The sequence below is a fragment of the Geotrypetes seraphini genome, chromosome 3 (assembly GCF_902459505.1).
Source record: "Geotrypetes seraphini chromosome 3, aGeoSer1.1, whole genome shotgun sequence".
NCBI classification, from domain to species: Eukaryota; Metazoa; Chordata; class Amphibia; order Gymnophiona; family Dermophiidae; genus Geotrypetes; species Geotrypetes seraphini.
This window is the reverse complement of record NC_047086.1, coordinates 259,755,767-259,775,665: the sequence shown is the minus strand read 5'-3', so window position 1 is coordinate 259,775,665 and position 19,899 is coordinate 259,755,767. Positions and strand designations below refer to the sequence as shown.

At 39.6% G+C, this 19,899-nt stretch overlaps 1 protein-coding gene across 1 annotated transcript in view; it reads right to left on the bottom strand.

The window, feature by feature from the left end:
- Window positions 1–8,156: 8,156 nt before the first annotated feature.
- Window positions 8,157–19,899, bottom strand: part of EDARADD (EDAR associated death domain) — a 162,533-nt gene continuing 150,790 nt past the window's right edge. The window contains exon 6 of the mRNA XM_033935585.1: window positions 8,157–8,801. Coding sequence (XP_033791476.1) covers window positions 8,401–8,801 — 401 coding nt within the window. The 3' untranslated portion in view covers window positions 8,157–8,400. The remainder of the gene's footprint in view (window positions 8,802–19,899) is intronic.

The following is a 19,899-nucleotide window of genomic DNA, read 5'->3' as shown; positions in this document are numbered from 1 at the left end:
CTATGGGAAATACTACAATGGCGCTATTCAATATATATGCACCTAATTCGAATCAGATTGAATTTTTAAAATCTCTACATCCATTGTTATTACCACTGGCTGCTTCTAATTTAGTTGTGGCAGGGGATTTTAATACTGTTATGGATCCTTTAATGGACAAAAAACCTAGCAGAATTATGAAATCATTAGGATTGGATAATTTGGTACAAAATTGTGATTTGAAAGATATATGGCGAATATTTCATTTTAATGAATGAGAATTTTCATTTTGTTCCCATATACACAAATCATTTTCAAGAATAGACTATATATTTGTTTCAAATACATTAATTCAGCAAGTAACACAAGCCTTCACTGATCCAATTATTTTATCTGATCATGGTGGGGTGTGGATTAAAATGAAAATAACCGACCAAGAAGATAATAGACCGGTATGGAGATTTGATAATACCTTGCTGACGGAACCAAATTTTATAGAGGAAATACAGTTGAAAATAAATGATTATTTTCAAATTAATAATGTAGAAGATATCTCTATAGAAACGCTGTGGGATGTTTTTAAGGCAAATAACTTATAAAGTGTCACCCAAAGTGGCTCAAAGGATTCAACCTATTATATATGCCAAAACATACCACTTATTAGGGACAGTGCACCTACTACCATTAGCTATTATAGTGTCTTATAAGAACTAAACTCAGGAAAAGGCCTCAGAATCGGAGCCTACGCACAGTCTTGATCACAGACTGAAGTTGTCAGCGTAGTTTTTTTTAGCTCCTTAGCTCCAGTCATAGGCCAAAAACCTGAGAATGTGTATTAGTATTTTTTAATAATTTTTATAAATATTTTTAATACTTTTTTGAATAAATAATTTTAAGTATTCTAAGTAACTGAATGTTATTTTAGTAGATGCAACTATTCCTAAATTTTGAAAAAACTAGCAACTGAGCACTTATCTCAATCTTCTTTCATGTGCTTCAGTATTGCCTCAGCTTCAAGTGATTCATTATTTGCTGTTAGATTGCTGCCACTGCCATTTCATGGATACACTACTTTTTCCACTGCTTCAGGGCCAATGGCAAAATCAATACAGCATTGTTCACAGCCGCCAGAAATTTTTCAAATTTTTCAATTTCTGGCGGCTGTGAACAATGCTGTATTGATTTTGCCGTTGGCCCTGAAGCAGTGGAAAAAGTAGTGCATCCACGAAAAGGCAGTGGCAGCAATCTAACAGCAAATAATGAATCACTTGAAGCTGAGGCAATACTGAAGCACATGAAAGAAGATTGAGATAAGTGCTCAGTTGCTAGTTTTTTCAAAATTTAGGAATAGTTGCATCTACTAAAATAACATTCAGTTACTTAGAATACTTAAAATTATTTATTCAAAAAAGTATTAAAAATATTTATAAAAATTATTTAAAAATACTAATACATATTCTCAGGTTTTTGGCCTATGACTGGAGCTAAGGAGCTAAAAAAACTACGCTGACAACTTCAGTCTGTGATCAAGACTGTGCGTAGGCTCCGATTCTGAGGCCTTTTCCTGAGTTTAGTTCTTATAAGACACTATAATAGCTGATGGTAGTAGGTGCACTGTCCCTAATAAGTGGTATGTTTTGGCATATATAATAGGTTGAATGTTTTTAAGGCAACCATGAGAGGTCAAATTATTTTTTTTTGGCATACATTAAAAGAAAATTAAAAAACAATTTTATAATTTGGAACAAGATATAAAGATATTAGAATCAAAACTGGTTGATAAATGGGAATATTCCACATTACAAGATCTCTTGAAAGCTAAAGGAAAATATAATGAGATTTCTTCTAAAATGATAAGGAAAGATTTATTTTCCCAACAGGCATTGTATTATGCAAATTCAAATAAGGCAGGAAGACTACTGGCAAATTATTTAAAAGCAAAAAAAAACGAAAAACTAAAGTAGTGGCGATAAAAGATGAAAAAGGGAATTCTTTTACACAAATTGGTCCTATTTAAAACAATTTTTACATTTTTATAAAGATTTGTATTCTTCTGAGCCTTATTTAGATAAAGAAAAGGATGGATTGGAATTTTTAAATTAATTAAGGGACCGAAAATTCCTGAGCATATAAAAGAAAGCTTAGAAAAGCCAATATCAATAAAAGAATTGCAAGCAGCATTGAAGTTCCTTAGAGTTGGATCCGCTCCAGGTGGGGATGGTTTTACAGTAGAGTTTTATAAATCATTTAAAATTACCCTATTACCATATTTCTTAAATTTATATCAGAATCAACTAACTAAAGGTTGTATTACAGGTACCATGGCAGAATCGTTAACTATAGTTTTGCCAAAGCCAAATAAAGATCCCACACTGGTTTCAAATTACAGGCCTATTTCTTTAATTAATGTGGATGGAAAACTTTTAGCTAAAACATTGGCTATACATTTGGCTAAAGCTCTCCCTTTTATTATTGGAATGCACCAAACAGGATTCGTTGCTCAAAGACATTCTTCTAATAATACTAGGCTGGCTTTACATATGTTAAATCTGTCAAAGCCTTAAATGATCCGGCTTTTTCTGTATCCCTAGATGCAGAGAAGGCCTTTGATCGAGTTGAATGGACCTTCATGTATCAAGCGTTGGAGTGGTTTGGCATAGGTTCAGGATTTATACAAATGGTTCAAACATTGTATAGCTCCCCTGTTGCTAAACTGTATATTAATAATAATTTTTCAGAAAGTTTTAGGTAGCAAATGGGGGTTAGACAAGGTTGTCCCTTATCTCCTCTGCTTTTTGATATTGTATTGGAACCCTTGTTATTAGCTATTCAGCAAACAGAGGAGATACAGGGTATTCCTCGTAGAGATCAGGAATATAAGGTCTGCTTATGCGGACGATATATTGCTCTATTTGAGAAATCCTGTGACAACCATTCCTTATTTACTTGAACTGACTGAGAAATTTGGAAAATTTTCAGGTTACAAAATAAATTGGAGTAAATCAGAAATTCTTCCACTTAGGCCCAGATTCTGTATAGGACGGCCCAGGAGGGGCGACCAATACAGAATTGGGCCTACACTAACCCCGATTCTGTAACCGGCGTCCATGTTACAGACGCCGGTTACAGAATTCGGTTAGAGTAGACGCAGCCACTACACTTATTGCGGCAAGGGATCTCCCTGACGCGATAAGTATAGTGGCCGCCTGTCCGATTGCCAGCAGGAGGGTGCCCAACCCCTCCTGCCAGAACACCGCCCTCCCCCCCGACACTACCGATCACTGGCAGGAGGGTGCCCAATCCCTCCTGCCGGAAGATGCCCCCCCCCGACACTACCGATCACCGGCAGGAGGGTGCCCAATCCCTCCTGCCGAAAGATGCCCCCCCCCGACATTACTGATCACCGGCAGGAGGGTGCCCAATCCCTCCTGCTGGAAGATGCCCCCCCCCGCGCTAACAGCCACCAATGACCACCCCTAACTTCCCCCCAATTAACCTCTCCCCCAAACTAGAAGCCTGGACCAATCAGGCCTTAGGCATAGCGGGTCCGCCCATCCCCACTAAATCTAAGGCCTGATTGGCCCAGGCGCCTGGATGGTATCAAGACCCGTCCGTCCGTCCAACAATTAAAGGTTAGTTTGGGGGGGAGGTTAGTTGGGGAAGTTAGGGGTGGTCATTGGTGACTGTTAGCGGGGGGGAGGGCTGTTAGCGCGGGGGGGGCTTCTGGAGGGAGGGCATCTTCCGGCAGGAGGGATTGGGCACCCTCCTGCCGATGATTGGTAGTGTCGGGAGGGTATCTTCCAGCAGGAGGGGTTGGTCACCTCCTGCCGGCAATCGGACAGGCGGCCGCTATACTTATCGCGGCAGAGAGATCCCTTGCCCCAATAAGTATAACGGCCGTGTCTACTTACAATGTATGCCAGCATTTTGCTGGCCTACATTTTAAGCGTCTCTTCCTCTACTAAGGAGATGCGTAGGGCCGCCTAGGTTCGCCTAAGGCCCTTAGGTGAGCTTAGGCATCTTGCGGGCCTCCCTAGGCTCCTGGAGGCGCCTTCAATATAGGCGGCCTGCCTGGGGAGCATTTTTTTTAAAAACGTGCATCCCGATTGGTTGATTAGACAGTTGTAGGACGCCTACAGCTGCCTAAAATCGGGACGGCACTTTTAAGAATCAGGGCCTTAATGTCCACTGTACAAAAGGTTTATTTGATTCATTTCCCTTTCTCTGGAGAGAAGATAGAATAAAGTATTTAGGTATTTGGATTAAAAATACGCTGGAAGAAACAATGAAAATAAATGAAAAATCTTTATTACAGAAGGTAACAGAAATGTGTGAGCAATGGAATCCTTCACATCTTTCATGGTGGGGGAGAGTCCAAACTATTAAGATTATGATCTTGCCTGTGGTTTGTTATCAGATGGGTATGTTGCCGGTTTATTTTCAAGAGTCCTTTTATAAAAAAATTAAATAGCATTCTTATAAAATTTATTTGACTGGGTAAAACTCCTAGAGTTGCTTTGATATCTTTACAAAGGCCAATTTCAGAGGGAGGGGTAAATTTTCACAATTTTTATAGGTATCATCAAGCCTATATATTGCGCCAGGGTATGTATTGGGTCCTCCCAGAGCTCATGGAAAAACTCCCAGATTGGTTGTGGTTAGAATGGCAACTCATTTCTCCATTGCGCCTTTGCCATGTCAGTATCAAAATGCCTAGTTACAGTAAAGATAGTAAAATATTAGCTGATACATGGAAAATATTGCATTATATAAGTAATTTAACAACTATTCCAATTTACAAATCTACAAATCAATCTATATGGCTGAACTCCAAGATTGAAATAGGCAGAGAAAGGATTGTCTGGAAGCATTGGATGATTGCAGGTATATGTTTATTAAATGATGTTATCTCTAATGGTAAACTGCTTGAGTTTTCACAATTGCAATACAATATGGCCTTAATAAATCAGAAAGTTTTAGATGGTTGCAATTGAAGCAGGCCATTCAGGCTGGGTTCCCTCAATGGAAAAATCTTAGTGAACAATATAGTATGGAGTTCTTATGCTTTCAGGCGGACTTCCTGGGTCATCAGGCTGCCCAATGGTATAAATTATTAACTGGATTTATTAAAAAGAAATCAAACACTGGTCTGAGAGATTAAACATCAAATTTCTGTGTCTAAATGGACACAAATTTGGACTTGGAGGTTGAGATGTACAATGTCAGCATCTATGAGACAAACATGTTTTTTTTCTGTTACATAGAGCGTTATGGACCCCTGTTCGGTTACAAAAATTGGATAGCTCTAAGTCTAATAGATGTTGGCATTGTCATCTCGAAGCAGGGACTTTAGAGCATTTATTGTTCTATTGACCATTTATTATGAACTTTTAGAAATCAATTTGGGGCCAAATTAATTGTTTATTAGACAATCCAGTGGCATTGTCATATGACACTGTGTTGTTTGGTATGGCAATGAGAGCAAAAAGTCAAATTTCTTCAAATAATAACAAATTATTGCTTATAATGACTGGGGTTGCCATTCAACAAATTACGTACAATTGGAAAAACTGGAGTAGACTAAACTATAATTTTTGGTGGAATTCCCTATGTCATATATATAAAATGAAAAGATATATTGCAATACAGCGAGGGTGTTTTAGAAAATTTCAAGATGTGTGGGAGCCATTAACAAAATATTGCAATGATTAAATGATTCTTTTCCCTTGATTTACAGGTACAATTACGAGGGGGGAGGGAGGATAATTTTATTATTTTATTAATGTATATTGTACATTGTATTTGATTATATAATAGGAAGGGTTGGGGAGGGTGGGGGTTAATAGCATTTTATGTGTACTCTTGATGACTATTAAGTGATATATTTATGATCTATTTGTTATATTGATGCACTTATTGTACGTTTAAAAATGAATAAAGAATTTAAAATATATATACTGTATATATATTAGTGAATATGTTCAGCACCCCCACACACCGGTCATGGGTAAAGACCAATGAGTTTGAGAACCAACACTTTGTTCTCCCTTGTTATAAACTGGTCTCCAAGATATTCCAGCCCAGGCCAGCTTCTGCAGCAGTTGAATCACTCTTTGAACCACTAGTCTGCCTTTGGATTCAGACTGGGCTGTTCAATTGTCCAGATATGGATGTACTTGTATGCCTGCTCTGCACAGGTGAGCTGCAACAACAATGATTAATTTGGTGAAGGTCCAAGCCCAAAGGGCAAGGCTGCAAACTGGACGTGTCGCTCTAACACATGGAAATGCAAGAACTTCCTGTGCTCTGGAAAAATGGAAATGTACAGATAGGCCTCCATCATATCCAGGGAGGTGAGAAATTCCCCCCAGCACCACCAAAACAATCACCAACCACACCATCTCAATGCAGAAATGGAGAAATCTTGAGGGTTGCATTTACTATTTTGAGGTCCAGAATTGGCCTGCAAACTTCTGACCCTCACTTTGGCACTATGAAGTATATTGAGTATCTGTCAGAGCCTGAATCTTTCTCTGGTACAAGCTCTATGACTTCCAGCCTGTTGCTCAGGCTTTGGCCGCTTTTTCCGGCTTCCCAGTCGGAAAGTCCAGAAAAATTACCGGGAGGGGATAAAAGAACTAGAGCATATACCCCTCTCATATAATGTCCAGCACCCAGTGATCTGTGGTGATTTTCACCAACACTCCCCAATAGGCCAATAAACTCCCTCCAATGTGTGGAGGCTCGTCTGATGGCTTGACATCATAAATACTTCTTGGAAGTTGTGGTGAAGCTGGATCATGAAGATTGGGGTGCCTGGCCCCTCCAAATCTTTGGAGCATTGAAAAGATATCTTACCTGAAGGCCCTTCTAGGAACTGGTGGTATTGTCTGGAGACCTGAAATTACTGTGACCTGATCCCCTAGGGGTTTGAGGTCTGCTGTCCAGCAAAGACTTCGGCTTGTGATCCCTCATGCTGACCATAAGGTCATCCAGACCTTTCCCAAAGAGTAAATGTCCCTTAAGTGGTAAGTTACTCAAGGTCATTTTAGAGGAGGAATCCCCCACCCACTATCTGAGCCATAGCATCATGCGGGCAGAAATTAAATAAGTAGGCATTTTGCTTATGAGAGAGTATGATGCTGACAAGCTGTGATGGGGAAGAGAGAGTGACAGGACCCTAACTTTTGTTATGTCCACATTACCTGCTCTGCTGGTAACATTTGGATACAGGCTGGCCACTTGCTACCAGATGTACTTTGTTTTTCCTTTTCCTTTTCTTTTTTTTCTGGATGAGGGGAAATTTGTTGTGAGTTATGAATTGAGCAACCTCAGTCATTTTCAGAAATTGGCTCCTATGACTACTATAGGGCTTGGTGCTTTTTATTTTTTAGTGTTAGAATTTTCAGCAGTACTATCTGTATAAAACTAAATTCTGTATATGGTGCCAAAAAATTGACGTGGTAAAAAAAATGAGTGCTAAGCACTATTCTATAAAAGGTGGTCTGAGTTGGGTTCCATTTATTTGGTGCAGGGATCAATACCCAATTTTGGGTATGAGGATTTACACCAGCTAAATCTGGTGGGAATTCTGGGGCCTAAATTAGGTGTGGGTCTGCCTAATTCTGTACGACTGTACACAAATTCTAGGAACATTCCTAGCCCGTACATGCTCCTCCTATGACCTCAGGTAAAAATTTATATGCTCAAAAAAAAAAATGTGTGCATATATTCAAATTATTGCTAAAATTAGCACTGATAATTGGTTATTCAGTGCCCAATTTTTGGCACTAATTGGCTTGTTATGCAGTTAAACTGCATGTGCAAATAGGGCACATGCCCAAAATTAAGCATGTGATTTGTAATGCCATATTTAGAATTAGGAGGATAGTGTGGCTGAAAATTCACAGATAGGGGATTTATCCATACAGAGGCAGTTGTTAAACAGAAGTTATTTTGAATACTCAGCTTGAAATATTTAAGAAACAGTTGGGCATTGAAAGTTGAGGCTATTTGAAATATCAGTGAAGTACTATGTAGTGTGGATTAATCATAACACCAGCAGGGTAAGCTTTCCTTTAAGCCCTTCAAATCATTTAGAATCTAAATTTTAGATCATACACAAATGACAAACTACCTGCTACAAAAATTGAAGAGGCACTCACACACCCAAGAGAGCCAATAGAATTAATTTTATTCCTCAAAATTATATAGAACCCAAAGGTGCTTTCACAGAGCTTGCCTCAAATATTTCAAACTTTACTTCCAATCCCCCTTCCCCCCCATACACTCACACACTGGTTTCATGCAGATGTGCACATCCTTATAGGCCACAGATCATGTTTCTGTTCTATAGATAACAACAAACATTAAAACATGAAGATCTTTCTAATACTCAAATTCACAAAATGATCATGTCCTTTAAATTGGAAAATGTTTTTTACAGCTTGCATGCTTCTTTTTTGGCCAATCCTCCTCTACCCACCTCAGCAGTACTTTTTGGACATCAACCCTGTTGTATAGCTTGCACAACTCAATCAGTTCTTCAACAGTCTTGTCACTGTTCCGTAGCAAGAACTCCAGGGTAGGACTTTGTTGTTTCTGCTCTAGGAAACAGAGTTCATCATACGTCATACCCCATTTGCTAGCAAAATTTCTCCAGTTTTTTACAGTGGAATGGCATGGATCCAGCTTAATCCTTAGCAGGTATAGCATGTCCTCATCATTCAACAAATCACTAATGGCTGGAGTGGAGAGCAAGGTGATAGGACATTTACAGCTTTCAAAGGTTGTCTCCTGGCAGAGGTTCATCTTCATCAGGCCTATAATTACAATAGTACATATATTTAAAAGGTGAATTTTTTTTTTCTATATGTCCATGCAAGTATCTTTATTACCTGGTGATCTTATTTTAAACTTCAACATAATAGATGTCTGGCACTTAGAAAAAAACAAACCTATTGTACAGTAGTTCTTGAACATAAAGGAGTCAGCTTTTATCTGAAATTACTTCTGATACAGATCTCCGGCTGAGAGTTCCTGCTGGGAAACATCAAGTGAGGGAACTACCCTAATTCCATTCATTGGATGTTAAATTGGATGACAATTAAGCTCCCAGAGGACAGGTCATTGGGAGTCATGTGACCAGGTAGTTTCCTCCTATATAAAGAGCTCTGTGGTGGTATTCCCTCACTTGATGTTTCCCAGCAGGAACTCTCACCGGAGATCTGTATCAGAAGTAATTTCAGGTAAAAGTTATAATTTTAAATAGTTGAAACAGTTGTAAGTTAGGTATTCATAACTAGGAACTGATGATTAATGGTTATTATAATGAATTTGACTATAGTAAATGCACTAGTTGTAGTATTTAGAAAACTCTTCTTATTATCTTAGTACTTATATCTTCAACCTCCCTGAAACTCAGCTGGAGTTGGAGGCTTATGTTGATTGAATAATATAAGTAATTAAAACTGGAAAACTTTAAGGATTAAGAAGAGAGAACCTCAAAACTGATTAAGAATTTATAATTGAATCATTAATATAAGGAACAATTGGCCTGGTCAAGCCTACAGATTACTACTCAAGGAGATATTGGAACTTTCATTGACTCATCAAGTTACGTGAACTTCATTGGGCCTGAATGGCTTTAAAACTTATTAAGAACCTTGAAGATTTAAAGCTTTAGATAGTACCTGTAGCTTTTCCCAGCCTATGATTTTGTTTTTAGTAGCAATTTGCACTTTGTATTACATGTTATTGTAGATTTAAAATGTAGATGAAATAAATTTTGTTAGTTTTTAGGATTTGAATTGAATTAAAGAAATCAATAAATTAAATATTTAATTACTTTTATGTTATGGTATTCTTGGTATAGCATTTTAATGAATTGAATATCAGTAATTGACTATATTTACCCTACTTCACTTCACCCTACTGCAGGAACTTCACGGTCCTGCAGTATATAAACTGTTACTATTATTATCACTGTTGTTACTATCAGATGTTCTCAGCTATACTCTGTAAGTCGCTGTCTGTACAGTTTCTCTTCGTTGTGAACCGCCTAGAAGTCGCAAGATTGTTGGCGGTATACAAGAATAAAGTTATTATTATTATTATTATTACTTTGTATAGCTGCTATTGAGAAAGACATGGGGGAAGCCTTTTCTTGCCCTGGATCGGTAGAATGGAATGTTGCTACTCCATGGATTTTAGCCAGGTATTAGGGACCTGGATTGACCACCATGAGAACAGGCTACTGGGCTTGATGGACCATTTGTCTGACCCAGCAAGGCTATTCTTATGTTCTAATGGAAGTAAAACCCAGATGTCTCAATTCATCCTCCTTTTTCTGAAGTTATATGGTAACCTTAGTCTGGAGGCAACAAAAAGTAATGGGCAGGTATTTTAAATTTCCTTCAATTTTTTTTGCCCTCCCAGAGACCCTAGCCCCATAGCTGACAGGAAAGAAGGAACTTAATAAAACAGTTTCCGTTTCAGCATAGAGACAGTCTCGCAATATGAGCTGCATGATTCCATAATCTTGTGACTCATACATCTAATTTCTAGGATTCATCTGAAGTATTGACTCATAATTTGTTTTTATATGTTATATGAAGCTTGCATCATCTCACCTTCGTATCCTGGCATTTATGCTTTGCAAGCTTTTCCACCAGACATGGCAAATAATATGGGAAATGCATGTGGAGAATGGGTGCACCACAAAATTTGTAAAAACTTTGACCAAAGTCCCCAGTGAGGTCTACCACCTTGCAACAGGCACATTATCAAGTAATTCTCATATCCATATTTTTAATGACTGAATTGCCTAAGAGCAGAAGAACATAATTTTGTTAGAAGGACCAACAAACTAACCTCTAGCTCATTTCTAGCCTCTCTAGTTGTGGATACTATGTTGGACAAAATATTGGATGTGTCCACCCCGTTTTTCTGCCAATGGAATTTGTAACTACCATGTTTCCCTGCAAATAAGACAGTGTCTTATATTAATTTTAAACTCTTCCTCTCCTTCACCCCAATTCTTCCTCTTTCCTTTCTCTCCCCCACATGTGCAGCATCTTTCCTCCTCTCCCTTCCTTCCCTCGTGCAGTAGGACCCTTGCCCAGCTTCTATCCTTCCTTACCTCCCTCCCTTCCCTCATGTAGCAGGACCCTTGCTCTCATGCAGCAGGACCCTTCCCTCATGCAGCTTCTATCCTTCCCTCACTCCCCTTGTGCACCAGGACCCTTACCCAGCTTCTATCCTTCCCTCCCTTCCCTCAAGCAGCAGGACCCTTGCCCAGCTTCCCTCCCTCCTATCCCTTGTGCAGCATGATCCTTACCCAGCTTCCCTTCCCTCCTTCCCATTCCTTGTGCATCAGAACCCTTGAGCGAGCACCCACATCCGCTGCACAGCCCTCCCTCCCATTGGAACCCTACCACGAGCTGCTGTGGCAGAGTGAATTCACGGGCAGAAGGCCGAAGCCTATTTAGAGTGCTGCCAGCCTGAAGCTGCTTTGGGAAGTATGTAGGATTTGCGGCGGGGTTCTGATGGGAGGGAGGGAAGGATGAGAATTCGAATGTACGGCGGGGGGAGGGGTGCTCACTCAAGGGTTCTGCTGCACAAAGGATGGGAGGGAGGGAAGGGAAACTGCTAGTGAATCCCGGGAATAGGGCTTATTTTGGGGGTAGGACATATATTAAGACCTACTCCAAAAATCTTGCTAGGGCTTATTTTCAGGGTAGGTCTTATTTTCGGAGAAACATGGTATAATGACCTTCTCATCTCCATTGGCAAGGATTACTAATACTACAATTTCTGGAGCACTACCAGACGTACACAGCAGTGCTGTACAGAGTCCCTGCTCGAATGAGCTTACAATCTGAACAATCAAGACAGACAAACAGGATTCCAGGGGTTACAGTTAGATGGGATAGTTAAACTGCTGGCTAAGGATTAACTCAGATATGTATGCTAGCATTCTCTCTGGCATATTTTTCTTCTGTTAATCTATAGAATATTAAGAAGTTCGAGTTCAAGTTTATTAAAAATTTGATTGATCGCTTATTCAAAATTCTAAGCGATGAGCATATCAGTAAAATTACAAAATTGAGGGGGCAACAAAACAAATGAACTAAACCTTACAAAACATATTGAAAACTAACTTTACAAACATAATAAAACACGAGGAAAGGATGGGAAAAGAAATACAATTTGATTAATAGAAGAGAAGACAATTAAGGTAAAAAAACAATAGGAAGGGAAAGAACAATGAACCTCAGAGAAGTTATGGGATTGGAATGAAACTCCTAGTCAGTTATAAGGTTAGTGCATTTTAAGAACCAACCCCTGATATTCAGTTGGTGGCAGTGAGTACTTTACTGCCTGTCAGCAGCATTATTACTGGATATTCAAAGCCAGGTGGTTTTGAGCCAGCTGACACAGCCGGCCAAGTCAATGTTCAACCACATATTAACCACATAAGCCAAACCATTTAAAGATAGAACGGCTATTTATGCGGCCCGCTTTAAACTATTTATTTATGATGTGAGGGGCTGAATATCAGCATTTAACCCACTCATGGAACACAACTCCACTCATGAATGCCCATAAGTTAGCTGCTTTTGAATTCAGCACTAACCGGCTATTTCCAGCAAAGATAATTGGTTAAATGACACTGAAAATGATCAGATAAATGGGATGGTACTTGATATACTGCTTTTTCTGTGCAATTTACGTAATCAAATCAATTTACATATTTTAGACAGGTACTTTATTTTGTACTTGAGCAAATGAAGTTTTGTGGCTTGCCCAGAATCATGAGCTGTAATGGGAATGTAACTCACACTTTCATGGTACTGAGGCAGCTGCTTTAACCAATAGACCTCTCCTCCATGAACAATTGATTTAACCAGTCAGTTAAATTATTTATCGTTTATTAAAATTTTATAAACTGCCTAACTCAAAAGGAAATTAGTTGTTCATTCTTTAATATCTTTTAATCAAATAAAATGGTTTTTAAAATTTTATTCATTGAACGTTAATGGACTCAATCACCCCATCAAGAAGAAAAAGATTCTTAACTTTCTGAAAAAGCAACAAGCAGACATTTGTTTTATACAAGAGACCCATCTATCAGCAATGGAAGCGGCCAAATTAGAAGGGGGTTGGATAAAACATTGTTTTTGTGCACCAGCAATAGGGAAAAAGGCGGGTGTGGCAATCCTGATTAATAAGAAGATTTCTGCTTTACTTGATAACTTTTGGGCTGATCCAATGGGTAGATGGCTCCATGTTAATATGACTTCAGGAAATGATACCCTGATGCTTTTTAATATTTATGCACCTAATACAAATCAGGCGGAATTCTTTAAAAAGCTCCAACAAATGATTCTGTCACTGACTACATCTAATTTAATTGTAGCTGGAGACTTCAATGCTGTAATAGATCCAATAATGGATAAACAACCGAGTAGACAATTAAAATCATTAGGTCTGGATAATCTTATGCATACATGTGGATTAAAGGATATATGGCAGATTTTTCATTTTAATGCTAGAGAATTTACATTTTGTTCCCAAGTTCATAAATCATTTTCAAGAATTGATTATTTTTTTGTTTCATGGAAAAATTCTGGCTAAACTACTGGCACTTCCTTATATGACTGGAATGCACCAAATGGGTTTTGTGCTCAAAGGCATTCTGCAAATAACACCAGATGAGCACTTCATATGCTAAATTCATCCAGCCATTGGGTTCCTGTTTTGTGACTCATTTGCTGTCATGGGTTTCTAGTGTTGTTTTCCATGTCAGCTCTGATTGTTCTGCTTGTTCTGCTCCTGGTTGTATGTTCCCTTTGCAATTGCTAATAAAGATAATTTCAAAACAAAAAACAATAGATGATCTGGCCTTCTCTGTTTCTTTGGATGCAGAGAAGGCCTTTGATCAAGTAGAATGGACTTTTATGTACTAAGTAATGGATTGATTTGGAATAGGATTATTCAAACCTTATATAGTTCCCCTTCAGCCAGATAATCTATTAATAATGCATTCTCTGAACATTTTAGTTTAAAGAAGAGAGTTAGACAAGGATGTCCCATATCTCCTTTGCTTTTTGATATTGTGTTGGAACCCTTGCTGTTGGTGACTCAGCAAGCAAAGGAGATACATGGAATTCCATACGCAGGTTGAGAGTACAAAGTTTCGGCTTATGCAGATGATATATTGCTTCATTTGAAGAATCCTGAATTAACCATTCCGCATCTACTGGAATTAATTGATTGTTTTAGTAAATTTTCTGGTTATAAGATAAATTGGAGTAAATCAGAGGTTCTTCCATTGAATGTACATTGTGTAAAAGGTTTATTTGATCCATTCCCATTCCTTTGGAAGGAAAAGGGAATAAAATACTTAGATAAAGTGATTCAAAAGACACTGGAAGATACAATTACAGTAAATGAAAAATCTTTATTATTGAAAATCATTTTATTTATTTATTTAGATTTTTATCCTGTCCTCCCAGTAGCTCAGAACAGTCTACAAGTAAACATTCACAATGGAGTGTAATTGGACATACAAGATTATACAGTAGATTTAAATACTTGGACATAAGAGACTGTGCAGCAGTTTAAATATTGGGACTATACAGCAAATTAAGAACAGTAGTTTAAATATAAGTAGTTTAGTTTAAATATAAGTTATTTGAGTATAGGCTGAGAGTGGACTATACAGAAATTTAGGCAAAAGATTAGAATGGAGAAAGAAGGATAGAGGTGGGGTTTAAGGGGGTGAGGTGTAGACTGAGGGTGACCTTTAGTTGAAGAGGAGGGTCTTTACCATTTTCTGGAATGTCATTAGTGAGTTCTGTAGTCTGAGTTGAGGGGGGAATTGGTTCCAGAGTTGGGGAATTAAGTGGCTGTAGGAGCGTTTGCGGGCGGTTTCTGAGAGGAGGGACCTTCCGGGGGGAATGCATAGGCGTATCTCAGTTTCTGAGCGGAGGGTACGGGTGGCGATGTAGATGGGTAGCTTGGATTTTATGTAGGAGGGGGGTGGTGGCATAAATTCTTTTGTGCTATTGCCAGGGCCTTGAATGCACAGCGTTGGCTAATTGGGAGCCAGTGTTCAGCGCGGAGTGCTGGGGAGATGGGATCATGGTAGTTGAGGCTGTGTAGGAGACGAATAGCTGCATTTTGGACTCATTAGAAGCGCTTGAGATCTTTTTTGGTTATTCCATTAAATATCCAATACATCTTTCTTGGTGGGGGAGAGTCCAAACTATCAAAATGATGATTTTTGCCTGTAGTTTGTTACCAAATGAATATGTTACCAGTTTATTTATATAAAAATCTAAATGTGATTCTTACAAAAATTATTTGGCTTGGTAAAACTGCTAGAATAGCCGTGGAGGGGCAAAATCGAAAGGAACGTCTAAGTCTGTTTTCGTCTAAATTGCAAATCGTCCAAAGTAAAAAACAGCCTAGGACACATTTTCAAAAAATACGTCAAAAAATATTTTTTTTTTGAAAATCGTCTAACTATACTTCCTGCCAATCTGATTGTCCAAGTCACTAAATCGTCCATCTTTATACCACATTTTCGTCCAACTTTTCGTCCAAGTCAAAAACGCCTAGAACAAGCCCTGTTGGATGTGGGAGGGGTCTGCAAAGTGATGGACTGAACACCCAGACATGGCACCTAAATAGTGGGTTACCTTACAGGGCACTGCTGTGAACTTAACAAAAAGGGTGCCATGTCATCATCTCACTACAGCTCCCTTATAGGTCATGGTGAGCCCCCCAAATCACCTCCAGAATCCCCTAGACCCACTTATCTACCACCCTAATAGTCCTTATGGCTGCAGGAGCCACTTATATGCCAGTAAAAAAGGGTTTTGGGAGTGTATAGAGGAGTGCACATGTTTAAGTATCAATGCAGTGATTACAGGGGCTTATGGGCATGGGTCCTCTCCATGAGTCCCTAACCCACCCCTGACGGCTTAAACCGCCTCTGTGCTGAACGACTAGATTTTCCTATGCCAGGCTGCCAGGTGATGATGGTCTGTAGGCTGAATTTTAAAGGTGTGATTACGATTTTTCTGGGGTTGGGGTCGGTGATCACTGGGGTAGTGTGTGGGGGGTCTGTTTTATGTGTTTGCAGTGCTTATCTGGTGACTTTAGGTTCCGTCTAGGCTCTGTTGTAAAACTTTCGGTTATACTGAACATGCTGTACGACTAAGTCTAAGCCGGCCCACGTTCCGCCCAACTCCTGCCCTCGACATTCCTCCTGAAATGCCCCGTTTAGCTTTGGTCGTTCAGTGGCACTATGAAGGCCTAGGTCGTTTTTAAATACATCACAAACCCGGTTTTATTATTGGCACTTGGACGTTTTTGACATATGATCATCCAAGGGCTGACTTAGGCCAGTTTTTGGATGGTTTTCTCCTTCGATTATGAGCCCATTAGTATCTCGGTAAAAAGCTCAATCGGCGGGAGGGGTAAATTTTCCAAACTGTTACAGATATCATCAAGATTTTATTTTACAGCAAGGTATGTATTGCATCCTTCCTGAACTCATGGACAATCTACCGGACTGGTTGATTCTGGAAAGTCATCTTATGTCCCCACTTCGTCTTAACCATATATTGAGTATCAAGCTTCCTAGAGTATAGAAGGACAATATTATTTTTCGTTCAACTTGGGTGATGTTAAAATTTATAGATGCTTTAACTCCTATTCTGACCATCACACTCCTATGCTTCTACTCAGTTTGGATGCGGCATAGGCGTTCGACCAGGTCAATTGGATGTACCTCTTTGAAGTGTTAAATTGTATGGGGATATCTGGCTGGTTCGCCTCGGCATTACGCACTTTATATTCCACTCCAACAGCAAGACTACTTGTCAATGACATTATTACTGACCCAATACCTATTGAGAGGGGAACTTGACAGGGCTGTCCCCTGTCACCCCTCTTATTTCTATTGTACCTCGAACCCTTTCTTCGCACAGTGTCTCAGGACCCCGACATAGTGGGTGTGGACTTCGGGATTCATTCACTCAAAGTGTTGGCCTTTGCAGATGACCTATTATTTTTGCTAACTGACCCCGCTCACTCTGTTCGATATTTATTGCAAGCGCTTGACAAATTCAAATTTTATTCGGGATTTACGTTGAATTACCAGAAATCTATGGCCCTAGCTAGCCCCATGACACTACCACAGACATGGAGTGGTCACTTCCCATTTATGTGGGCTCAGACTTCAATTCGCTATTTGGGGGTACAGATCCCCCGAGACCTTACGACCTTGTACACCAGCAATATCACCCCATTGCTTCAAGACACCTCACAACATCTACAAAAATGGTCCACTTTTCCCTTATCGGTGGCGGGCCGGGTAGCCCTTTTTAATATGGTGCTCTTTCCCAAATGGTTATATCGCTTTCAGGTTTTACCTCTACTGCTGTCCCATGCCCATAACATTCGTTTAACGAAAGAGCTACAGCGTTTTCTATGGGGTGGTAAGCGACCACGTATGCCCTTGCTACGGATGTGTCTGCCCAGGGATAGGGGGGGCTATGGTTTATTAAATGTACGTTGGTATGCTATGGCTTGTCAGATGAGACATATTAATGATTGGTTTAGAGGAACATCTGATTTTTCTGCTATACCACTGGAGTTATCTTTGCTGGCTCCGTTCCATGTGAGCTATTTTCTCCATGTGGCGGATCCGAGGATGCGTCCTTTGGTGTCTCACTACCCCATTTTTACGCCGGTCAGAAGGACATGGAGATGGGTCTGGAAAACAGCCAAATTGTCTTCTAGGGTGTCTTTATATTTGCCTATACAGGGCAATGGAGCTTTCCAGCTGGGCATGCAAATGCCATCTTTCTTAGGTGGCAAGCACAAGGTCTACAATATCTTTTTCACCTGTTTTCGGAGGAGGGGAGCCTGGTCACATTTGCCGAGCTGCAACGGACTTTTGACCTACAGGCTAATGATCTCTTCGCCTATAACCAGATCCGTCACTGTGTTCAGTCCCTCCCAATGGCTGCCCTTACTGAAGTCTGCAGGAAGGCGCTTTCGGAACTCTTCAGCCTTTCAGTCCAACAGAGGATTCCTCTACGATTTCATATTGTGGGGATCCGGGATTGCCAACCAAGTACGAATCTGGATATATTAGCGACAGCGTGGGCTGAGGACTTGCATTGCCAGTTGACTGCTCAACAGTTAAAAACGGGTCCTGAAGAACATTCAGAAGGTGTCACCCAATATTACTCACTGGGAAATGCAATTGAAAATTGTTCTTAGACTTTACATTCCACCGGAACGTGCAGCCCGGATGGGGATTACTGTGTCGCATTCTTGCCCGAAATGCAATCAGGCTCACGCATCTTTGAGTCACATGTTTTGGGCCTGCCCCGCAATCCAACAGTTTTGGAGACATCTTGGCCTTATATACCACATCGCTTTGGGGAAGGCTATGGCTTCCGCAACCGAGGGCGTTATTTGGATTTTATAATATAGCCTCGCTCAAACCCAGGGGAATGTCAGCATTTATCTCCAGAGCCCTTTTGATGGGAAAAAAAGCCATCCTCACCAACTGGCTCTCCCGTGATCCCCCGTCATATGCACAATGGAGATCCCTAATGATAGTGCACGCAACACTGGAGAGACGCATGGTGGGAGACTTGACTCTTGGCCCAGGTCGCAAATTTTGTCAGGTGTGGGAGCACTTCTGGCAGGACCTCACATCGCGTGCTCGCAGTAGACTTTTGAATCTTTAAGATTTTATTCCCACTCTCAGCTGTTGGACTGGCCATGGATTCTTGGGGATGGGAGGGGAACTGATTATATTGTTGAAAATGTTATTTCCTGAATGGTACTACTGTTTGTATTTGCTTCTTACTGCTGGAATAATAAAAATCATTTAAACATAACTCCTATTCTGATATAGCAAACCAAAGTCCCTATGGTTGAACTCCAAGATACAAATCGGTGAGTCTAAAATCCTCTGGAAACATTGGTTGCAGGCAGGCATTCGTACTCTAAATGATGCAATTCTGAATGGGAAAATGGTAAATTTATTACAGTTACAACAATCATTTGGCATATCAAAGACTCAAGGGTATAAATGGATGCAGTTCAAGCAGGCCATTCAGAAGGGGTTCCTTGACTGGTGCAACTTAAAAAATCAGTACAGCTTGCTGGGTCTATGTTTCCAGACAGATTTTCAAGGACATCAGGTTGCTAAGTGGTACAAATTAATATCTGAATATTTGGCAAAAAAAACTTAAAACAAGTTTAAGAGACATTTGGAGTATAGAATTAAAGCAGCATATTTCTGCTACGCAATGGCCATGGATTTGGCCATGGAGAATAAGATGTACAGCATCAGCATCTATGAGACAAACTTGGTTTTTTTTGTTATAGGATTTTTTGGACACCTGTTCGTTTACAAAAATTGGATAATTTAAAGTCTAATAGATGCTGGCACTGTCATCTTGCTGTAGGGACACTGGATCATCTTTTATTCTACTGTCCATTGAAACTCAATTTTTGGAAATCAATTTGGGGCAAAATTAATAGGATATTGGGTGTTTATTCCATTATCTTATGACGTGGTTTTATTTGGGACATTGTTGAAACCTGAAATCTTTATCCATTTTTAAAACTCAAAATAAGTGTAACATAAAATACAATCATTTTATACTTTAACATCACTTAATATATCATCAAATTCAAACTCTCATCAAATATTCCCTCTCCCTTATACCCAACAATTATTCATAAGCAAAAGAAATCAAAAAATATTCCCCCCACCCCACCCTGAATGTGTATGAACAAAAGGGAAAAAATTAATATTTATTCTATGCAGTAATTTCAATCTTTACAGTATCTTGTTAATGGCTCCCAAATAACCTGAAA